The sequence below is a fragment of the Sycon ciliatum genome, chromosome 8, assembly GCF_964019385.1.
Source record: "Sycon ciliatum chromosome 8, ocSycCili1.1, whole genome shotgun sequence".
In the NCBI taxonomy this organism is placed as follows: domain Eukaryota; kingdom Metazoa; phylum Porifera; class Calcarea; order Leucosolenida; family Sycettidae; genus Sycon; species Sycon ciliatum.
Genome location: NC_088650.1, coordinates 30,802,106 through 30,824,234, shown reverse-complemented (window position 1 = coordinate 30,824,234; position 22,129 = coordinate 30,802,106). Strand labels below are relative to the sequence as shown.

Here is a 22,129-nt window from a genome sequence, read left to right as displayed (position 1 = left end):
GTTAGATAGAGCCCTTGTGAGATCAGGATGACCTCCAACAGTGAGCGTCGATAGGCTTGGATGCTGGGCACACCGAACGAGAGATTCATAGTCTTTTCCAGGCATGAAAAACGCATCTTCGAGTGACAGGTTCTTCAGATGGCTCTGCTGCGTGGAGTCTGACAAAGCTGCAGCAATGCTCTCCAATGGAAAGCCACTGAGACGCATACTACCGACATCAACGTTCACCGCCTTGTCCAGCACGGTAGACAACCTATCAAAGTGCTCATCAGAGAGATTGCAATTATCGACGTTCAGCAATGGTACCTGCTCAGCAAGCTCAAGGACGTTGCATATGGCCATGACGTCGTTCGTGTCCAGGCGTATTCCAGAAACGTTCACGCCTTCTTCTGCCAGCTTTGACGCAGCTGCTGCGTACAGACCATGGTTTGGTTGGTCGTCATCAGCTGCTGCAACATTAGACTGGAGTGAGAGGTAGTTTTCAAGCAGTGCGCGCATCATGAACAAGAACATCTTCTTGCTCAATTTGCCCGCGGTGGTGTCGACCGCAACAGACCGTACCACATCCAACGCAGAACACAGGTACTGTGGATGGAGCTCGCCGAAGACGAATCTCCAGAAGATGTGACGGCTCTCCTCCACTCCTACGTCCTGGATGCAGTCCCCAATGGCATCAATGCATTTGTCAGATGCAGTAAGAGCTCTTGAGGCACACCACTCTTGCACAGTCAAGTGAGCCAGTGTAGTGAGCTGTTCTCTGCCACCAAACGGCGCTGCTTCAAAGTGCTGCGTCAGTCCAAGGTCCTGCCATATCAGTAAATGCCGGCCATCCAAGGAATTAGAGGGAAATGTTGTGCAATTGCGCAGCAGTTCCTTGAGACATAATTCGTTGAGGCTGCGTAGCGCCTGCACCACCTCAACGGCAGCAGGATCACACCGCTCCTCTCCGGCCAACTGGGGATGGATAGAGATAGAGTTCTCCAAGTGATAGTGGACAACCGTGTCCAGAGACACCAGCTGCCCCTCGTCAAACTGCCGTCCACCACACAAATGACTGAGGACGCTGCAGCCAAGCTGGACTTTACCAAAGCTCTCTCTTCGTCTTGCTTCTAGCTTTGACACTGCCGAACACATGAACTGCTTGTAAAACAGTGTGACGCTTGAAGGTATGATCTTTTCAAAGCCGTACTGGTGGCAAAGAAGAGCACACAGCAAGGGTGTGTTGCGAATGGCCTCCTTCAGTGGACGATTGGCGCGTGTACAGAGTTCTTCAAAGCACTGCCGGCCCTCCGTCTCGCCAAGCTGTTGAATGCAAAACTTCTCTAGCTGAGAGGCATCGAATCCACGCAGTCGATAGTGTAAGGCGCAGGACTTGACCAGATCGTACGCTGCCTGGCACGGGCGACTTGTGGCGATTATCGTGGCATTAAGCAGCCGGCTAGCAGAGGATGCACTGCCATGGTGCTGCATCAACAACTTAGCTGCTGATTGGTCAGAGAATCTATCGCCACCAGCTTCATCAATGCCGTCCAAGATGACCAGTACTTGCTTGGAATTTGCCTGTAGGTGGTTCAGTAATGCTGTCTGCTCTGCTTCATTCAGACCCATCGCAGGGTCATGCAAGCCTAACAGCTCGCTGCACTTACTGCTCTTGATCTGTTGCAGATAGCGGCATGGAATGTAGAAGACGTATTTGAACTCCGCCAGAGGTCCCGACTTGGCATCCGTCACCTCAGCTACGACACGCTGGCACAATGTGGTCTTGCCCTGACCAGCTCCACCAATAACCATGGAGCTGGTCTTAAGCTGCACACAGCTACTGCTGGCTGCTGAACCTGCACTTGCAGCATCAAGACTTGCACCGCTCTTCTGGTTTACAACAGTATATTGCTCTGCATTACTGCTGAGCAGTTGTATAGCGTTCTTCAGCACAAATTCTCTCCCCATCGGTGAAATCTCGTCTTCATTGTGTTGTCGGCTAGGCCGCTTAACCGTAGTTACTGCTCTGTTTCCTCGCTGCCGTTGTTTTGCAGCTGCGAGTGTCCGTGTCCGACGGTGATGCTGGAAAGTCTCGCGCTGCGCTTCTTTTTCGCTTATGGCTTGCAGTGGCACGAAGCATTGACGCACATTGGTATTCAAGTAGGACAGACAGCTAGCACCATCCTGGCTCATCCCGCAGAAATTCTCATTCAGGTTGCCAAGGTGATTCTTCAGAATCTGTGCGCATTCATCAACTGTTCTATTTTCACGGTCACCCTTCGAACTCGCTCCTCCACACTCTAGTTTCTTGGCCAGTTCCTCCAAAACTTTTCTCTCAACACGCGAATCTAGACTTTCCATGGCTCGCACCAGCTCACAACAGGTCGCATCTTCTGGCCCCATTGTTTTCTCGCAAACCTTAGCCTCTGCTTCCAACGATTCAGCCAGGTTTGCTAAACCCAGACAGTCTCTCAGCACTCTGCAGAAGGCGCTGAACGCGTGTTCGCACTCCTTTCTCTCGCCAATGCTATACAGATAGTGTAGCAGGTCATCCACTCGACCAGGACTCAGTGGGCTGGTGCTGATCTTGACGTAATTCAGATCACTGCTACTAAAAATACCGGCCTTGATAAGGTGATCCAAGATTTCGTCCACATCGCCGACTAAACGGCGTTGCAGCTCGATCCGCAGCCGATCCAACGCCAGCACTTCATTCCAGATCATGGTAGATACGCTGGAGGGGAGTGAACTCCACTACAGGCACTAGATACGCACTACTGACTGTCTTCACCGCCAAGCACGGACTCAATCAAGGTTTCCAGACACTGCAACTGCAGTCACTTCAGAGCCAAGCCAGGCAATAAAGACAAGGGACGTAGCGATGACTGTACTCAACTTCAGTTCAAGATCTTGCACGCGGACGGTCACTGAGAGCACAAGTCTATGATCGCCTCAGACATCCACCACGGCACCAGTCCGAGTCGTTTTGAGCTCCGTTGATCATCAGTGATCATGAAGACCTACTAAGGAGTCGAAAGACGATCCAAACTCGAAACAACGAGCCAACCGCGGTTTGAATCCTGCGAAATTAATTCTCTTGCCAACCAAAAAAAAAAATTTCACGGTTCGCGTGAGACTCGGCTGGAAGCCGGGTTTTCCGCATCCGTATAGTAGGAACGCCACCACCCTTCAAGGATCAAGGCGCAGATGCAGCTCCTAAAGCGGTGGGAGGTGAGTAGATCAGCTCACCAGCAAGTGGTCAAAGACCGAAAATCCCATTCACTGCATCCATGTTTTCCTCGTGCCAGGCCACGAGTTCCCAATTAACTGCCAACCAAACGAGTCGATAAAACTGAACCATGTGAACGGCGAGTGAAGGGTGTGCCTGAGAGATGAGCAAGTTAAAAACAAACGTACACGGTAGACCTAGCTACTTAGTAGCTAGGTCTACCGTGTACGTTTGTTTTTATGATGTGGACGCAAAGAACACGAATTATGGTGAACTGAGTATTTAATTAAAATTTAAAATGGTCATTGTGACAAAATGGAGACCCATAGTCCATACAAACTGTCGCTGCATATTTTGAAATACGTCACGTGAAAGGTCTCGCTATATCCTACTAATCTATACTATTCCTACTTTGTAGGTTGAGTAGTCGTTTACGTTCAAGATCTCCAGAGACGCGCAAGGCGAAAGCAGTCGGACGTTCGTTCGTAGAATACTAGTAACTAGATCTGCTGCTGTGCTGCATGCACTGAGGTCAGTGAGGGGTGCAGTGCCCATCTATGGGATTTGACTGTCGAGGAGGATAATGCAGAATGGCGGACGGTCGCATAAGTTGCCTCAAGGCCGTTGTCTGCCTGCTAGCGATTGCTCTGCCCACTGGCATGGCAGCGGTGGACAAGAAACCGCACTTCTTGTTCTTGCTCCTGGATGTCATCATGATGTAAGAAATATTTCCTAACAATGGCGGCATTTGTACTGAACATGGCTTACCTTGCAGTTCTAAGTGCTCCGCGATGTGGAACATTGCGGTGAATCCACTCGTTCTGGACCGACGAAGCGCTTTTGAAAATGAGTTTGTGACCATGTTGGGCAGGGTTGTATAGCATGGTAGATTTACACGATGAATCCTTACTTATAAGTATTAGTTGTCATGGTTATGGTCATGGCCAGCGATGCTCGATCAGCTACGGCGCAGTCGTTTTCTCAGCAGACTCCGTTTCTGTATTAAATTTTGACTGCGCCGTAGCTGGTGGAGCTGACTGTGCTGTAGCTAGTGGAGCATCATTGGTCCTGAGTAGGGGGCTCCTGCCGTCCTGGCTCGAGACCTGGTGCCAAAAGCCGATAGCTATACATTGCTAGTCCATGAAAATCAATCATGTGAGCCAACAAACACCATGAACACAGGGCTGTGAACACTGGGTTCTGTTCCCCTCGAAGCCAGATGCTGACATATTCATGAAATTGTATTTCATTGATCAGCATTGCATAATGGATGTGGAGTTGTGGAGAAAAAGTTTATCCATGCACCAATACCATTCCGTTGCCAGTGTGTGTGTGAAGGAGGGGGGGGGGGGGGGGTCGATTCCCGATGATTATGGTCACACACGTCCTTCGTCTCTTTCTCAGACTCCTCCTGACTTTTCTTTCATTCTCCTGGGTGGTAAGGTTACCAACAGCCAGTGCATGCCGGAGTATGTGGTGCGATGTGTGTGCGGGGAAAAAATGGAAAAGACCAAACCTGAATAGGGATTCACTGGCCAGAAAAAACCACTTCATACCTGTGTGGTGTAGACCAGGCTGAATAGTGGCGGTCAATTCTTCAGCCTTGCAAGCTGTTGAATGGAGCAATCCCAGCACAAGTTGCTATGGCTTCTGCTGTAGCATCGCTATTATCGCCTCCGGCGATGGGCGTCAAATGTTCGAATGGTGTGTGTGTGTGTGTGTGTGTGTGTGTGTGTGTGTGTGTGTGTGTGTGTGTGTGTGTGTGAGAGAGAGAGAGAGAGAGAGAGAGAGAGAGAGAGACAACCTGTTGGAAGGCTACCTTCTTGCCAAAGTATTTGGAAGTTGACTAGTTTCGGCTCCACAATCCAGTGTGTCGTTACTATAATATCTTTCATGGCTGAGGTTGTTTGTATGTCTGTTGGCTCTGGGTTCCCAGTACTCAGTTACCGAGGCTGGTTGGTAAAGTAACTCCAATTTCACTTCAAGGTACCAGTGCATCTAGTGTCTGCTTCTACCAATGCAGCGTACTGTCCATACTGGTTACCCCAGCAAGTGTAGGGTGTGCATAGGTAACAGTCTTTGCCGTTTTATGCCAATGTACTCCGTGTGGTGTAGACCAGGTGTGCATTGGTGGTCGATTCACATGGCTTCGCTAGTTGTGTGGATTAGACAGTTATCTGGTGCAAGTCTTGATCTGTTTCATTCAGATCTTGTTCGCTATCGTTGCTATAAGAGAAAATCTGTGGGTGCACATCCAGACGGACGTATACCGTAAAGTCGCGGATAAAAGCCGGGCTTATAAGCACATAAGCCGGTTTCTGCATCAGGCTTTAATGCAAACCAGGCTTGTATGCAAACCATGCTTATATGCACTACTGATATTTTTTGCCAGGCTTGTATTCACGTTTACTATGCACTGTACATAGTGCATGCACTCTTGACCTACACGATCCGCGCTTGCACAGAAGCCAGGCTTCTACGCGCAACAGGCTTATATGCATTTGACCCGTTTGATTTTCAGGCTTCTATCCGCGATGTGCTTGTATGCAAACCCGGCTTTTATCCGCGACTTTACGGTACATGGTACATGGTGTGTGTGTGTGTGTGTGTGTGAGAGAGAGAGAGAGAGAGAGAGAGAGAGAGAGAGAGAGAGAAGTCAGAAAATCTGCTCTGGACTCCATTTTTCCATAGCTCACGTAATACTGAGATAATACAAACATGACATGATGAAAGCACTATGAGTATGAGAATGCTGTCGGGTGGTACATGGCGTATGTGCTTGTATTCTGAAACATCCAAAAGACCTGTTGTACCGAGCACCTCTGCCCTCTCCGGCTCCTACCCGACCTGTTCTCGATTCTATTCGGACAAGTGCTGTCGATTGGCCAAGAAATTATGCACTGTGCATACCGGGCTGGCAAACGAAAGATTTTAAAAGAATTTCAAGTTTACGAGTCAACTGCCTGTATCCCCTTTTCTGCTATGTGCTATTTTGCTCGTATCGGCACAATGTAGCGCAAGCAGCATTGATGAGTGGCCGACTGCCCATCCACAATGGCTTCTACACAACCAGCGCCCATGCCAGGAACGGTGAATGATGTCTGATGACGGAGTGAGTGCTTGATAGCGAAGCAGCAATAGATCAAACTTAGCATAAATTTTACCACATATTACATTGTTATGACAGCGTAGTTTCATGCCTAGTCTTGATCATGTCTCACTCTCCTTCTTCACCACCACGGTTTTACACTGTAATCGTCGTAAATATCTCTCTGAATGTTCGGCCTTGGGTATTCATCAGGGAGTACACGAATGTGAAGCTAGGTCAGCTGCAAAAAATATCAGTCATGATAAGAATGACAACTAGTCTTGATCACAGTAATCAGTAGTAACTGCACTGTGATCACAGAAATAGTAACTGCACTGTGATCACAGAGTGCTTAGAGAGTGCTGACGGTGTGCTGTTAAGAGTGGTGAATGAACAGAGGACAGCTGTGCGTTGGACATGGCCTTTAGAACACCAACATGAGCTGTGCATTCCTCTCCATTGGTACGAGCACACCGATCAATGTTCATGTTCTCATCGCTTGTTATCGTTCATTGGCGCAGGGTACACTCCACAAGACATCGTGGGTGGGATTCCAGACAAGGAGATACTGTTCCCCGAGCTGCTGCAGAAAGCCGGATATAAGAACAAGATCATCGGGAAGTGGTAAGAAGCTATCCTCAAGACCAAGGTAGCATAGAAATCATAAGTGCCGGAAACATTACGTATTTGGAAATTGTAGCAGCTGGCAGACATACACAAAATTGGCCTGCGCAATGGATAATACAAAGAGGTTTTGCTCATTTCAGAATGGGACTCTCTAGCTTTGCATGCCTAACATACATTCAATGCATCTCGTGACGTAGGTTTTGAGCACGTGCACCCATGTTTAAATCATCCCTGCCCCACCCGAGTCTGATCATTCTTGGGTGGGAAATACTCCTGTAACCAGATAAGAACATCCTGCAACCAAGTCAAATCATCCTACAAGCAAGGCAGATCACTCCCACAAGGAAGTCAGGAGTTGCTAAGGACAGGTGATAAAATTGATTGGTAGAGGTACTACATTGCATACCCACCATCAGCCTCAGCATGACCTGTTCAATCATATCACCTAGTGTATCACCTAGTGCATGTAATACATGCGAGCATGGACAGTGCTGTACAATAGAATCCTATCTCACGAGTCAAGTTTGCGCCCCACGCCCAATCCACATATCCCAGTGTTCGCATGTCCAGGTCTGGGCAGTGCCCGGTGTGGCATTGGCATTGGCATCGGCATCGGCATCGGCATTGGCTTGCTTGATTGGATTTTCATTGAGCAGCACTGTGCTACTAATGAAATCATGTTGAGACTGACTTGGCTTCCTCTGTGCACATACATGCACTTGATCTGTTTTGCTCCGATCTAGGCATCTAGGTCAGCAGGAGCAGTACTTGCCTCATAAGCACGGCTTCGACGAGTGGTTCGGAGCTCCCAACTGCCATTTTGGACCGTACAACGACAAGAGGAAGCCAAACATTCCTATGTATCGCGATGACCATATGATCGGCCGGTTGTACGAGGACTTTGTGATCAATAAAACCAGCGGGTATTCCAATCTAACCCAAATCTACATCGAGGTCAGTGTCGACATATCACTTGTATTGCATTGCTTAACATGTAGTACTCTCTCTTCTGCAGCCAAGCAAGAAAACCCTGTGAAGAGGGTTGCTATGATTGCTCTACGGACTGGTGGTTTCACACACAAGGCCAAGTGAAGCCAACTTGCATTCTGCCCCCCCCCCCCCCCAACCCACCGGCATTCTCTGTGAGGTTGTGAACAAGTGTATGTCCCTGCTAAAGATGAATATACAGCCGTAGGAAACTGTTGCATACAATGAAGTCAATGTGATGTGATTTTCTACCCTTCAATATGTAGTCTGCATTTCTTTCTTTGTCAAGTAGACGCGCATGACTGTGAACCACTGTTATAGAAAGTACATGAACCGAAGTCAATGGACAAAGAGGAATATTCAAACTCTTCCAGATAGTCCTACACATGTGTTGAAACTCATCCCTGTGTTGTTTGTCAATGTTTTCAGGAAGCTACAAACTTCATTAATGAGCAGTCGACGGCGGCCAATCCGTTCCTCTTTTACTGGGCAGTGGATGCCACACATGGTCCAGTCTATGCGTCACATGACTTCCTTGGGACAAGCCAGCGTGGGCTGTAAGTCACACGTCAGCTACCGCTGTCCATAAGTGGTATTCAGTTCCCTGGAACTCTGTTTGTTGTTCACTTCTTCACTACTGTTCTGTGTATCGGGTGCAGGTCGGAGGAGGGTGGAGGTGTTGGAGGAGGGCATTGTGTGCACCTCCACCCCCCCCCCCCCCGACCCCACCCCCATTCATTGAAAGTAGTATTCAAGATATGAAAAAAATTGGTATACTGGGTAACCAGTCATTCGACCTCTGAAGAGAATGGCTGGAATGAAACCGCTACAGCCAGTTGAAATGCCGTGTGTTTAATACTGTAGTTCCAGAGGCGATAATGACCTACTAGCTGTCCTTCATCGCAACGTAATGTTTACGAATCAATCATGGTGACGTTCCCGTAGGGTGAGCGACATTCAGTGCACCCCAAGGGCCTTTAACAACTAGGCATCAACTTCCAGTTCCCTCTGTCAGTGGTAACGAGGCATCTTATAGCGTGTAGAGTGATGGCCTGAAGATGTTAACTTTGTCTCTATCTTCACATACATACACACACACACATATATAAACACACACATGTACACGTAAAAACACACACGTCTACACACTGTTATAGGTATGGCGATGCAGTGCGTGAGTTGGACTATGGTGTTGGTGTCATACTGGCTGCAATCAAGTCAGCTGGTGTTGAGGAAAACACACTAGTCATGTTCTCGTCCGACAATGGTGGAGCTACGTATGCCAAAGAACAAGGTAAACATCACACAACATTTACTAAGTTAGTAGGAGCACACACTTCAGGTTCTTCACCAATAATTTGAAATATTTCACGAGCAAACTTTCGTGCCATCTCTTCAGGTGATATACAGGCAAAAGTAAAGGAACAAAAAAGTTTACAGTCAACTTCGCCAATAACGATATTCGGCGGGGCATCAGAAAAGTGTCCTTATTCGCGAAGTGTCCTTATAACCGAAGTCCCATTTGAATGTATGTGAACCCATATTTTGTATAGTATGACATGCATATCAAAATGAAGCTCTTTTCTTGCTCTATGTCAATGTGTACTTTATTTTCATATTGCAGTGAAAGGAACTAAAAATTCAATATGCAAGGGAAATCAATTGAAAAATATGCCTTTTTGAGCCATCTACAGGCCAGAGACATGTACATGTATGATGATAACTGTACAATCATGCACAACTACATGTACATTGTATACATATACATGTCATGTAGGTGTGCTGGTAAATCCAACAATTTTGAAGCCAACATAAAAAAGGAAGAAAAAGCCCCCCCCCCCCTTGGCTGTATTTTCTTGCATGTGTGCCTGTATATCCATCACCATAGGTTCTGGTACTTATGCATGACAGGTACTTGAAATAGCTGTCAAAAGCCCAGAAAGTCGTTATTCAAGCAGTGAATATGACCTGGGGGGCACTAAAAGCATGTCGCTATACGCGAATTGTCGTTATTCAGATAGTCGTTATATCCGAAGTTAAATGTATACAGTTAGATGGGTCTTTGCTCTGGGCATGGAAATTCTGTGGTTATTCGCGAATTGTCGTTATATCCGCAGTCGTTATTAGCCAAGTTGACTGTACTTGTGAAAATTTCAAAATGCTGTTCAAGAACCAGAAGTGTGTGCTTCCAATAAGTACTGTACTAGTTGAAGGGCTTTATTGCAAAACGAGATAATCCGTTTTGACCAGTTTTTAGGAGGAGCGATTTTTTTCTGTGATCAAAAACTGGCTGGGTTTGTGTCAAATCTAACTTAGCAGATTAGAAGAGTAGGGTGGTGTATGCGCATACAGGCGAATACAGGCTTTCTCAAAAATTAGGGTCTATATATTTCTCAAGCAAGGTGTTTCTTCAACATTTGTTTTGGAAAACCAGATATATCCGCCGGACTAATCAGTGTTATGAGGTTAGAAAATACAAGTACAAAGACTTCACTGAGCTCAGAACTCTGAAGGAGATCAGCAGCAGCAGCAGCGTGGTCGATCCCTGACGCCTCTAGCATACTGCTCTTCTCAGTTTCGAAAGCGAAAAAACAACCGCTACGAAAGAAGGAAATATGCCAAGAACAAAAAGGAAACGCAGATGTAGCTGCTACAAAGCAACAACACGAAAACAATGTACTTTGAACTCTGGCATTGACATTGTGTACAGTCGCGATGTTTGCCACGTGCTGCGCCAGCACTCGCTGGCTTGTCACGGGTCACACTGGATCGCGTGATAGGATATGTTACACTTAAATCTTTGCTCGAAAACATTGGTGGTGTTTATCGCGTTTTGCAATAGAACGTCGACTTCAACGTAGATGTTCAGTGGTATATGTCTTGTTTTGGCGAATTCCTTTTGTCCATCATTTGCAGTGGTCCCTACTGAGTCGATTGATGCCGAAAATGCCATATAAGAGATTGGCGTTTATCGCGTTTTGCAATGAAGCGATTCATATGCATTTGTGTTTACATGTGTGTGTGTGTGTGTGTGTGTGTGTGTGTGTGTGTGTGTGTGTGTGTGTGTGTGTGTGTGTGTGTGTATGTGTGTGTGTGTGTATGTGTGTGTGTATGTGTGTGTGTGTGTGTGTTTGTCCGTACGTGTGTGTGTGTGTTTGCTTGTGATATTCCCCTCGTGCATGGTTAAACAGGAGGTAGCAACGGGCCATTCCTGTGTGGCAAGGAGACGACATACGAAGGTGGAATGAGAGAGCCAACCATCGCTCAGTGGCCTGGTCGTATACAAGCTGGAACAGTAAGCAAGGAGCTGCAGATCCCTGGTTTCTTCATCCTCAGACCTATTTTTTCAAGACAAAGATTGCTTTATAAACCTGCAGAACAGAGTGAGTGTTAGCTGGGGTAGGGAGCAGGCCAGGGTTGGTCTCTAAACTGAACTGTTCCTCTTTTAGTGGAGTGGCAGGGATTTGAGGAACGAGGGGAGGGAAGGGGTGGGGGGGGGGGGAGGAGGGAGAAGATGTACAGTCACAAGTATATACCGTACTCACTCGATTAGAAGCCGGAGGCTTCTATTTTTTTCAATACCAATTTCGAGGAGGCTTCTATTCAAGAGGGGCTTTTATTGTTTCATTCCATACCAGTATTCCAATCGAATCTCTAAAACTTTCATTTTCACAGCAACTCAGCCCCGAGTTAGTTTGCACACACTACGTCGACCAGGACATGTACCAATATGAATATGCACGAGATGTTCTTTGCACACTTGACCTTCATACATCGCACTCGCTGGTCACCCCATGCTTTGTGAATGGTAGTCCGGACTTCTATTCAAGAGGGGTTTGTATTTTTTCAAACAGTCCTTGTAGGGGGGCTATTATTCAAGAGGGGCTTTTATTCGAGAGGGGCTTCTAATCAAGTGAGAACGGTATCCATGATATTCGCAATATTCCTTACTGTTAAGCCTGGGAGAGTTGAGAGTTGTGTTTAGAACAAGATCCATTCTGCTATGTGATGTGTGTCTGAATGTATGCTTGTACAGATCAGCCACCAGCTAGGCAATCTGATGGACTGGTTCAGTACAAGTCTAGACCTAGCTGGTATTGAGCTACCACAGGATCGTATCATTGACGGCATCAGCCTGGCACCAGCACTCTTCAACAATACACCGGTGGACAGACCAATCTTCTATTACCGTGGCAATGAGATGATGGCAGTGCGTGTCGGCATGTACAAGGCTCACTACTGGACATGGACGAATAGCTTGGCGGAGTTCCAGAAGGTTGGTTCAGTATGTCAATATCTGTGATCAGGGTACAGCCTGTGCATAAGGCAGTGACAAATGATATCAGTCTTAACAACAATACTGAACAGTGCTGTGCATGCAGTCAGTGTGTTTATTCCTCTTTTCATCTTATAGTACAGTTGCGCTCGGTGAAATCAGATCCAGAGTGCATATTTGCACACCCTCAATTTGCACGGCTCTTGACGTCTCGGAAGTGGTACAAATGCGGCTGAACGTACACATTTACAAATACAATGACGTCATCAGAATCGTTAGAGGGCACCGGTTTTGCACTTGGGGTCGGATTTCACCGAGAGCGCAAGTGTAGGTGAATCAGCGCATACGTTGTTTTGTCTTCCGTTCTGCATGCCATTAGGGTACGGACTTCTGTCCGGGTGAAGACATCGCCAACGTGACCACACATGATCAAGTCAACAACACCCTGGCACTGATAGTGTTTGACCTGGGCAAAGATCCTGGTGAAAAGTACCGTTTACGGTTAGTGCGACGGCGATTACTTACATGATTGTCATGTTATGTTATCTTCATTTCACTTCACCATAGGCACAGGCATTGATGCCTTCTGCACCTCATCAGATTACTGATGAAATATACTTTAGCGAATTAGGCCAGAGGGCATACATGACCAGTGAGACTTTATTTTATATTAGACGCCAGCCACCTGGTTTTCTAACCAATCCTGCTTTGGCTGTTGGCCGCATTCCTACCAGCCAGCCGTCGTAAAATTGTGAGAGATAATTATAGAGCAGTTTAATTAAGCTACATGTATCGCTACCCGAGACACATCCAGTCCCTGCAGGTCGTGGTATGAACTGCTTGCGGCACTTCACTATATTGGACTGTCTAGCTGGTCCATGCTGCGTGTGTAGAAGCTCATGCGGCAGCTGTACCACTCCTGTGTTACTGTACACGGAAAGTGTTTTAACTGAAAGGTGATAGATACAGTAAAACCTGTAGCTAAAGACCACCGTGACTAGCGACCAGCCTGGTACTACCGACCACCGTGACTAGCGACCAGCCTGGTACTACCGACCACCGTGACTAGCGACCAGCCTGGTACTACCGACCACCGTGACTAGCGACCAGCCTGGTACTACCGACCACCGTGACTAGCGACCAGCCTGGTACTACCGACCACTTCACCAGGCACGGAAGGTCTCACATTCAAAATGCACTGTGACTAGCGACTACCTGCTGAACGCGACCAGCGACCGCCTTTTCCTGTCCCAATGACAATTTTTGACCCGTAACTGGCGACCGCGATGTAGGAAATCAAATGTTGCTCGAAGCTCCTTCTTGAAATTTTACTGATTTTCCATGGTCCTGAAAGGAATATTTCGATACTACAGCTGAACAAATAAACGCAGGTAATTTTGGCTGTGGAGTCGGTGTGGACTGCACTACACCTGTCAAAATTTCAAGCGCTGTCAAGAAAAAACATGATAGGAAACGTCTTGGAGAGCGCATCGAAAGCGCTCTCTGATCGATGTTACTACTCGGAGGAGAAACGAAGACTGGGCGGCTCTGTCACCCCAGTAATACAGACGAATCGACGATGGCATCAAGGAATCCAGAAACAAAGCAGCACCACAGGGTCCTGATGCTGAAGGATCGCGTTCAAGCAACCGAAGAAAAGTCACAACAAGGACAGTCGGTACGATTGATCGCATGAACAAATTTGAAGCCCAGCGCAAAACGAAACTTCCCCAGGGAACGTTTGACTCCTGGCTTCAGAAGTAGCAGCTGAATTTGAATTCTGCAAAAAATTAATCTTCTCTCTCTCTCTCTCTCTCTCTCTCTCCATCTCTCCGTCTTTCTCTCCAAGTGTTGTTTGACCTGAAATAAGAATGACATTGCGCAAGTCCTGGGGAATTGTATTAGCTGCATTTTGACTTACATATCATATAATGGGATCCACTGTGGTCACGCGGTGCAAACCTCTAACTAAAGACCACCTGCTACTAAAGACCGCTTTTGCTGGCACCAAGGGGTGGTCGGTAGTCACAGTTTTTACTGTATGTCTGTTGTCACCACCGAGTGCAGTTTGGTAGATCACATGTACCGAAAACTACTAGCATGTATCTACAGTGTATTGAACACTGTGTTTATTGAGTCTGTTCAGTGCATTGAACACTGTGTTTATTTAGTCTGTCCATTGTATTGAACACTGTGTTTATTTAGTCTGTTCAGTGTATTGAACACTGTGTGTATTTCGTCTGTACAGTGTATTGAACACTGTGTTTATTGAGTCTGTCCATTGTATTGAACACTGTGTTTATTTAGTCTGTTCAGTGTATTGAACACTGTGTTTAATGAGTCTGTACAGTTTGTCATTTACACACAATAAGCCTCTTTTACAGGGCAAAACAAAATCAATGAATTTATGCAATGCGAAACCGGTGAATAAATCCAGAAATACTACAATAGTCATGCATATTCATATACTATGCTATGCGTGTGGTTTCGTCTCAGTCTCCACACAGCACAGTACAAAGCAGCCATGGCGGCCATTCAGCCGGTCGTGGACGACCATAAGTCCAAGCTTGTGCCGGGCGAGCCACAGCTCAACAAATGCGATCCGGCCGTTCAGGTATGTAACCTAGCCACGTGCACACGGAAGGGTGTGTAGCTACGGTGTAATATTGCTTGCATACATGTGCAAGGGCACGGCTGAGGACCGTGACAGCACGTAATCTCATGTACATAGAAGGGTATGGTCTAACCCAGAGGTCCAGTGGAAATATCTTTGCTTGAAAACAGTCTCTGCTGAAGGTACCATGCACTTTGCAATAAAGCAACCACCAGTAGACAGAGGGCTTGGTTCTAATATGAAAGTATTGCTGGTTTTTGGTCATTCTCACGTGCTCTTTCTCTGACTTATTCTCTCACATGATAAGTGATCCGCATTAAAATGGTGCAAAGCGAATTGGGGATGTCAAGACATCAAGAGGACAAAAAATAGTCTAGGAGGATCTACTCATCTGTGTGGGAGAACTCCTATCTTGGTTCCTGTAATATGTTTGATCTTGGGTTTGTAGGTGTGGACAAAAGAAAATCATGCAGATCAAAGTATCCGGGAGGCAATTACCGTGCACATTTTTCAAATGCTTAGCTTTTAGTTGCACATCGGCTCAGTACATCATCTGAAGAGTTCAGGATCTGCACTGTACTATAATGCGAACCCGCAAAACTAATCCAAGGCCTTGAACGCGTCATCAAAGAGTAGTAAAATTACGACTGAGCGGGCTTTACACTTTGATGGCTCATGAGGCCCTTGGCGGAAACTTCCATGATTGGTCGTCTCCTAGATGCCGAGACAGAACTCGCTCTAAAAAAATACTGCTTGTAAGTGGAGAATGGCTGGTTCTACACTATCCTGAGGCAGAGCACTAATTTTAACTTACATGTACATGTAGATGTTTTGGGGTGCTAGACCACCAGACAACACTGCAATCCACAGTTGTGTGCACCAAAACACAACTTTATGTTTCCCCAAGCATCGCTGCACATCTCTTGGTACGCAGTTAAGCGCCATGGCTCAGTTGTGTTTTTTTTGTTTTTTCTCCACTCTGCTGACAGAACTGGGCACCGCCTGGCTGCAAGGAGCTGAACAAGTGCCTGCCAATCCCACCGCACGCCGAGACCGACTGTGTATGGGTGCATTGATGATGGAATTCTATTGCTGCATGCAGTCACACATCATGCTAGGGAAATCGCTCAAGTACAATGGCTTTGGCAATAGTGGCAATATGGTCATGTTAGTGATACCATTGTGTCCTGAGCAAAGACATTAATTTTATCAATCTTTATCATGATCGTTGCTTTAGGCTATTTTTGACAAGACTCATTGTGGAGAGCAGTTTTGATCGACGACTGTGCGGAGTTGCTCAGTGTTGCCAGAACCTTGTTATGAATGGAACAACATTCAGTGAGGATGTTTGTTCACCAGTGGACATAATTTATAGCACACATTTTGGAGAATTCTTCTTTTGACGACATGGCAGACAGTAGATAATTCCGAAAATTTGGCAAACCCACCACATTCAGTGCCTTGCTATGTTATAAAGGCATCAGAAGCCATCCACATACATGTCCTTTGAAGTATACACCGACATACATGAGGGACATTGGACATGGTACGGTCACAACGGTACTGAACGTACGACTACCTGCCCCCTGTAAATCAATAATCCTAAATGTTGGAATCAGACACCCCTCCCCGAGTCATGAGTAAATAGTACTGCAGATGGCTGACCGTAACCACACTAAAATACCTTGCGATGCCCCCGTACAGATACAGTGTAGGGAGAGAAAGGAATTCATGTTACAACTCCAAGTTTTACAAGACTCTGGGCGATCTTTAGCAGGTAACTAACTACCTTGAAGGTCCTCTGTCTCTACTGGGTGTGCTCGGACTTCACCTCACGGGGTGTTGAGCACTCTTCAATCGGTGGGTGACTCTGCTTATTCACTAACATTAACTCTACCAGTACTGTTTGGAGCTAACACTCTCAGTGTGTTGTGCCTGCTGTGCATGACAATTCCACTTTGAAGTCCAAATCCACTATTCACAGTCCTGCATGAACAGCTGCTGTACACCTGTACAGTAGATTTCAGCATACGACACCCAACGTCCACCGTATGCTCCCACCCGGACACACGACGATGCGCACGTAATGACACACGCACAAATCACAGTCACTGAATGTTGCACTGATTCGCAACAGCGTACCTCGGGTATGCAGGCTTATAATTCTTGCATGGCAGCATGAACGCACAGAAGAGTTCAATGCAAGTCAGAATGAAGAGAGCTTGCGTGAAAATTGCTCTGCGAGGCCTATAATATTCAAAAACAAAAAATTAGGAACTATTAAAGTGGCTAGCTGCCACTGTGTTGTCTCAAGATCATGAACACTGCTCCAGATAGTACCTGGCTCAAGTAAAATGATGAATATTTTGGTCTACGGCTGACTCAGTGCAATGACTAAGTCACGTTATATACTAAGTTGCTTGTTATACTAGTAATGGTTTGTGGTGAATTTCCCAAGTACACTATGGTTGCAGTGATCATATCACTCTCGCTAAATGCCAGCATTGCGAGAAAATGTGAAGTGCAGAGGCAGTGCTGTCTATACAAATATGCCTGGTGACTGGAGCCTGCCGAACACACAGAGAGCATGGGATGTGTGACAGAGCAGGCTGTGTGTCTTGACGATCATCCACATGTATATGTAGAACACTAGAATGATCCACATAACCTGCAGCACAGCCAGGCCAAACATACACCACATAACCTGCAGCGCAGCCAGGCCAAACATACACCACTCCGTAACTGAGAAATCCTACATGAAGCTCGGAGAACACATAAATTTCAACGAGGAATGTAATGGTATGCTCAGTCTCAACAATCATACTACATGTATAAAGTGATCTCTTTGCTAGGTAAAACTGTGTAAAAGACTGAGAGAGTGTGCAAACTCTCGAACAAAATCTAATGCTATCTGGGGATGCGATTGCACTCCAATCTTTACTTTGAACAAAAGGGTAATTTGTTTGCACTTGAAAACACCGCCGTTCCAGCAACAGGCCTTCAGCTGCACCAAATAAATAACTTTGCCATTATTTCGCCCATTGGGCATCATCAGGGCAGTGCAAGAAATACGCTGCAATGAAGTTTGGGAATTCTGAAGAAAAGGGTAAATTACGCGAGAATAGTCATGGAAACGGTGTCGTTGACGGAAAGGAAGCAAGGAACTTTTCACAGTTCAGAAGATGAATAGATATTGTCCAAAACCTACTGAAATGTCTTGCTGTGCTTGTAGATAATCACAGAAGGCTGCTGGCGATAGTGTTGCGTACTCAACTTGTATTTCATCAGGGATTTTGTGCAAGTGGGGAGAAAGGGACTCAGTCCGAGACATAGTCAAGAAGTTCCTTATTATTGTACCACGACTCAGTGTTGAGTAATGGCGCCTTGAATAGCGTGACGGAGCACGGATTGTCAAGCAAGTCAATCCTATCCATGGCCATGACCGCAGGTGACTGGAGAAAGTACCTGATACCCTTATCTGTGATCTTGTCCTGCACGAGGCAGACATGTCGTAAGCTGCAATTGGCTTCGCTGAGCTCAACAAGGGCACGAGCTGTATCATCTCCGATATCGTTGTGCGACAGCTCAAGCCAACTAATGTGTGGAAGATGTTTCAGGCATCGCACAATGTCAGCACCAACCTCGTCCGACATGCCGGTTCTTTCTAAGGAGAGGAAGTGGAGCTGTTTGCAGCTAGACAAGCTCTGCAGTAGACGTGGATACTCTTGATGGCTGGTGTTGATATCGTGGAACACTGGGTTTTTCTCAAGGGACAGTGCACGAATACCAGAGAGTGGTGATGCTGCAGCTTCCAGTAATGAAACTGTTCCAGGCAACTTGATATTGTTACCGAAGAAGTCAATAACTTTTACGGATCTATTCTCAGCCATGCCTGCCATTGCTAGTGTGGTTACTCCCGTATCAGTAAGTTGACAAAAGCAGACTTCAACGATAGACAGTTCAGTGCTGGTCGCAAGGTACTGCCCAAGTGCACCCATCATGTCATCAGTCAACATGCCGTAATGTCTGCCACCTTTTCCCTCCACTAGTTCCTGTACAGAGCGTTGCAGAACTGAGTTACCATACACCCAGTGACTGCTGATGTCTACAATGTCGCTGCCACAATTGCCGGACTCAGCAATGTCCTTGAGGAGCTTGGTCGAGATGTTGTTCCCCTTCAAAGATATGTTACAAGTCGGTAGAGGCTGCCGATGTCCAAGACTGCCACTAGTAGCTGTTGACTCGTTTCGACTGGTCCGTGCTCTTCTGGCTTGCAGAAAGGCAATGACGCTGGGCGCAAGATCGTCTCCCAATCCATTGTTGTCAAAGTTTAGAATTTGAATGTTGGAATGTGAATGCAGAGCGTGCAGTGTACATGCAACGTCATCTTTGGACAGTGCATTTTCCCATAACCCGAGTGTTGTCAGGTATGGTACTTTCTGAAGGAGTGTAGCAAAGGTCGCTCCACAACCATTCAGCAGGTTGCAAGCCGGAAAGAAGAGTGAGTTGAGGTGTGAAGAATCCATTAGGCCGTCAGCAAATGCTCTAAGTCCATCGTTAGATAGAGCCCTTGTTACATCAGGATGACCTCCGACAAGGAGCGTCGATAGGCTTGGATGCTGGGCACACCGAACGAGAGATTCATAGTCTTTTCCAGGCATGAAAAACGCATTCGTGAGAAACAGTGTCTTCAGATGGCTCTGCTGCGTGGAGTCTGACAAAGCTGCAGCAATACTCTCCAATGGAAAGCCACTGAGACGCATACCACTGACATCAACGCTCACCGCCTTGTCCAGCACGGTAGACAACCTATCAAAGTGCTCATCAGAGAGATTGCAATTATCGACGTTCAGCAATGGTACATGCTCAGCAAGCTCAAGGACGTTGCATATGGCCATGACGTCGTTTGTGTCCAGGCGTATTCTACTAACGTCCACCCCTTCTTCTGCTAGCTTTGATGCAGCCGCTGCGTACACAGCCTGGCTTGGATGGTCGTCATCAGCTGCTACAACATCAGACTGGAGCGAGAGGTAGTTTTCAAGCAGTGCACGCATCATGAACAAGAACATCTTCTTGCTCAATTTGCCCGTGGTAGTGTCGACCGCAACAGACCGCACCACATCCAACGCAGAACACAGGTACTGTGGATGGAGCTCGCCGAAGACGAATCTCCAGAAGACGTGACGGCTCTCCTCCACTCCTACGTCCTGGATGCAGTCCCCGATGGCATCAATGCATTTGTCAGATGCAGTAAGAGCTCTGGAGGCACACCATTCTTGCACAGTCAAGTGAGCCAGTGTGGTGAGCTGTTCTCTGCCACCAAACGGCGCTGCTTCAAAGTGCTGCGTCAGTCCAAGGTTCTGCCATATCAGTAAATGCCGGCCATCCAAGGAATTAGAGGGAAATGTTGTGCAATTGCGCAGCAGTTCCTTGAGACATAATTCGTTGAGGCTGAGTAGCGCCTGCACCACCTCAACAGCAGCAGGATCACACCGCCCCTCTCCAGCCCGCTGGGGATGAATAGAGATAGAGTTCTCCAAGTGATAGTGGACAACCGTCTCCAGAGACACCAGCTGCCCCTCGTCAAACTGCCGTCCACCACACAAATGACTGAGTACGCTGCAGCCAAGCTGGACTTTACCAAAGCTCTCGCCTCGACTTGCTTCCAGCTTTGACACTGCCGAACACATGAACTGCTTGTAAAACAGTGTGACGCTTGAAGGTATGACCTTTTCAAAGCCGTACTGGTGACAAAGAAGAGAACACAGCAAGGGTGTGTTGCGAATTGCCTCCTTCAGTGGACGATTGGCACGAGTACACAGTTCTTCAAAGCACTGCTGGCCCGCTGTCTCACCAAGCTGTTGAATGCAAAACTTCTCTAGCTGAGAGGAATTGAATCCACGCAGTCGATAGTGTGAGGAGCATGCCTTGACCAGATCGTACGCTGCCTGGCACGGGCGACTTGCGGCGATTATCGTGGCGTTAAGCAGCCGGCTAGCAAAAGATGCGCTGCCATGGCGCTGCATCAACAACTTAGCTGCTGATTGGTCAGAGAATCCATCGCCACCAGCTTCATCAATGCCGTCCAAGATGACCAGTACTTGCTTGGAATTTGCCTGTAGGTAGTTCAGTAATGCTGTCTGCTCAACTTCATTCAGACCCATCGCAGGGTCATGCAAGCCTAACAGCTCGCTGCACTTACTGCTCTTGATCCGTTGCAGATAGCGGCATGGAATGTAGAAGACGTAGTTGAACTCCGCCAGAGGTCCCGACTTGGCATCCGTCACCTCAGCTACGACACGCTGGCACAACGTGGTCTTGCCCTGACCAGCTCCACCAATAACCATGCAGCTGGTCTTAAGCTGCACACAGCTACTGCTGGCTGCTGAACCTGCACTCGCAGCATCAAGACTTGCACTGCTCTTCTGGTTTACAACAGTATAGTGCTCTGCATTACTGCTCAGCAGTTGTATAGCGTTCTTCAGCACAAATTCTCTCCCCATTGGTGAAATCTCGTCTTCATTGTGTTGCCGGCTAGGCCGCTTAACCGTACTTGCTGCTCTGCTTCCTCGCTGCCGTTGCTTTGCAGCTGCGAGCGTCCGTGTCTGACGGTGATGCTGGAAAGTCTCGCGCTGCGCTTCTTTCTCGCTTATGGCTTGCAGTGGCACGAAGCATTGACGCACGTCGGTATTCAAGTAGGACAGACAGCTAGCACCATCCCGGCTCATCCCGCAGAGACTCTCATTCAGGTTGCCAAGGTGATTCTTCAGAATCTGTGCGCATTCATCAACTGTTCTATTTTCACGGTCACCCTTCGAACTCGCTCCTCCACACTCGAGTTTCTTGGCCAGTTCCTCCACCACTTTTCTCTCAACACGCGAATCTAGACTTTCCATGGCTCGCACCAGCTCACAACAGGTCGCATCTTCTGGCCCCATTGTTTTCTCGCAAACCTTCGCCTCTGCTTCCAACGACTCAGCCAGGTTTGCTAAACCCAGATAGTCTCTCAGCACTCTGCAGAAGGCGCTGAACGCGTGTTCGCACTCCTTTCTCTCGCCAACGCTATACAGATAGTGTAGCAGTTCATCCACTCTACCAGGACTCAGTGGGCTGGTGCTGATCTTGACGTAGTTCAGATCACTGCCACTAAAAATACCGGCCTTGATAAGGCGATCCAAGATTTCGTCCACATCGCCGACTAAACGGCGCTGCAGCTCGAATCGCAGCCCATCCAACGCCAGTACTTCATACCAGATCATGGTGGATACCCTGGAGGGGAGAGGACTCCACCCTGGCACTAGATAAGCACTACTGTCTTCACCGTCAAGC

At 47.3% G+C, this 22,129-nt stretch overlaps 1 protein-coding gene across 3 annotated transcripts; it reads left to right on the top strand.

The window, feature by feature from the left end:
• The first annotated feature begins 3,788 nt into the window (after nt 1-3,788).
• Nucleotides 3,789-16,071, top strand: LOC135822703 (N-acetylgalactosamine-6-sulfatase-like). Of its 3 annotated transcripts, XM_065335524.1 has the most exons (11): nt 3,789-3,926; nt 6,224-6,298; nt 6,818-6,920; nt 7,667-7,877; nt 8,340-8,467; nt 9,068-9,204; nt 11,102-11,205; nt 11,947-12,186; nt 12,566-12,687; nt 14,683-14,800; nt 15,790-16,071. In XM_065335524.1, exons 2-11 carry the CDS (start codon nt 6,238-6,240, stop codon nt 15,874-15,876), a joined length of 1,311 nt encoding a protein of 436 aa, XP_065191596.1. In that variant the 5' UTR covers nt 3,789-3,926; nt 6,224-6,237; the 3' UTR covers nt 15,877-16,071. The 3 variants fall into 3 exon arrangements, with proteins under 3 accessions (XP_065191596.1, XP_065191597.1, XP_065191598.1); XM_065335525.1 differs by lacking the exon at nt 3,789-3,926 and having other exon boundaries at nt 6,210-6,298; XM_065335526.1 differs by lacking the exons at nt 3,789-3,926; nt 6,224-6,298 and adding an exon at nt 6,302-6,320.
• Nucleotides 16,072-22,129: the final 6,058 nt, after the last annotated feature.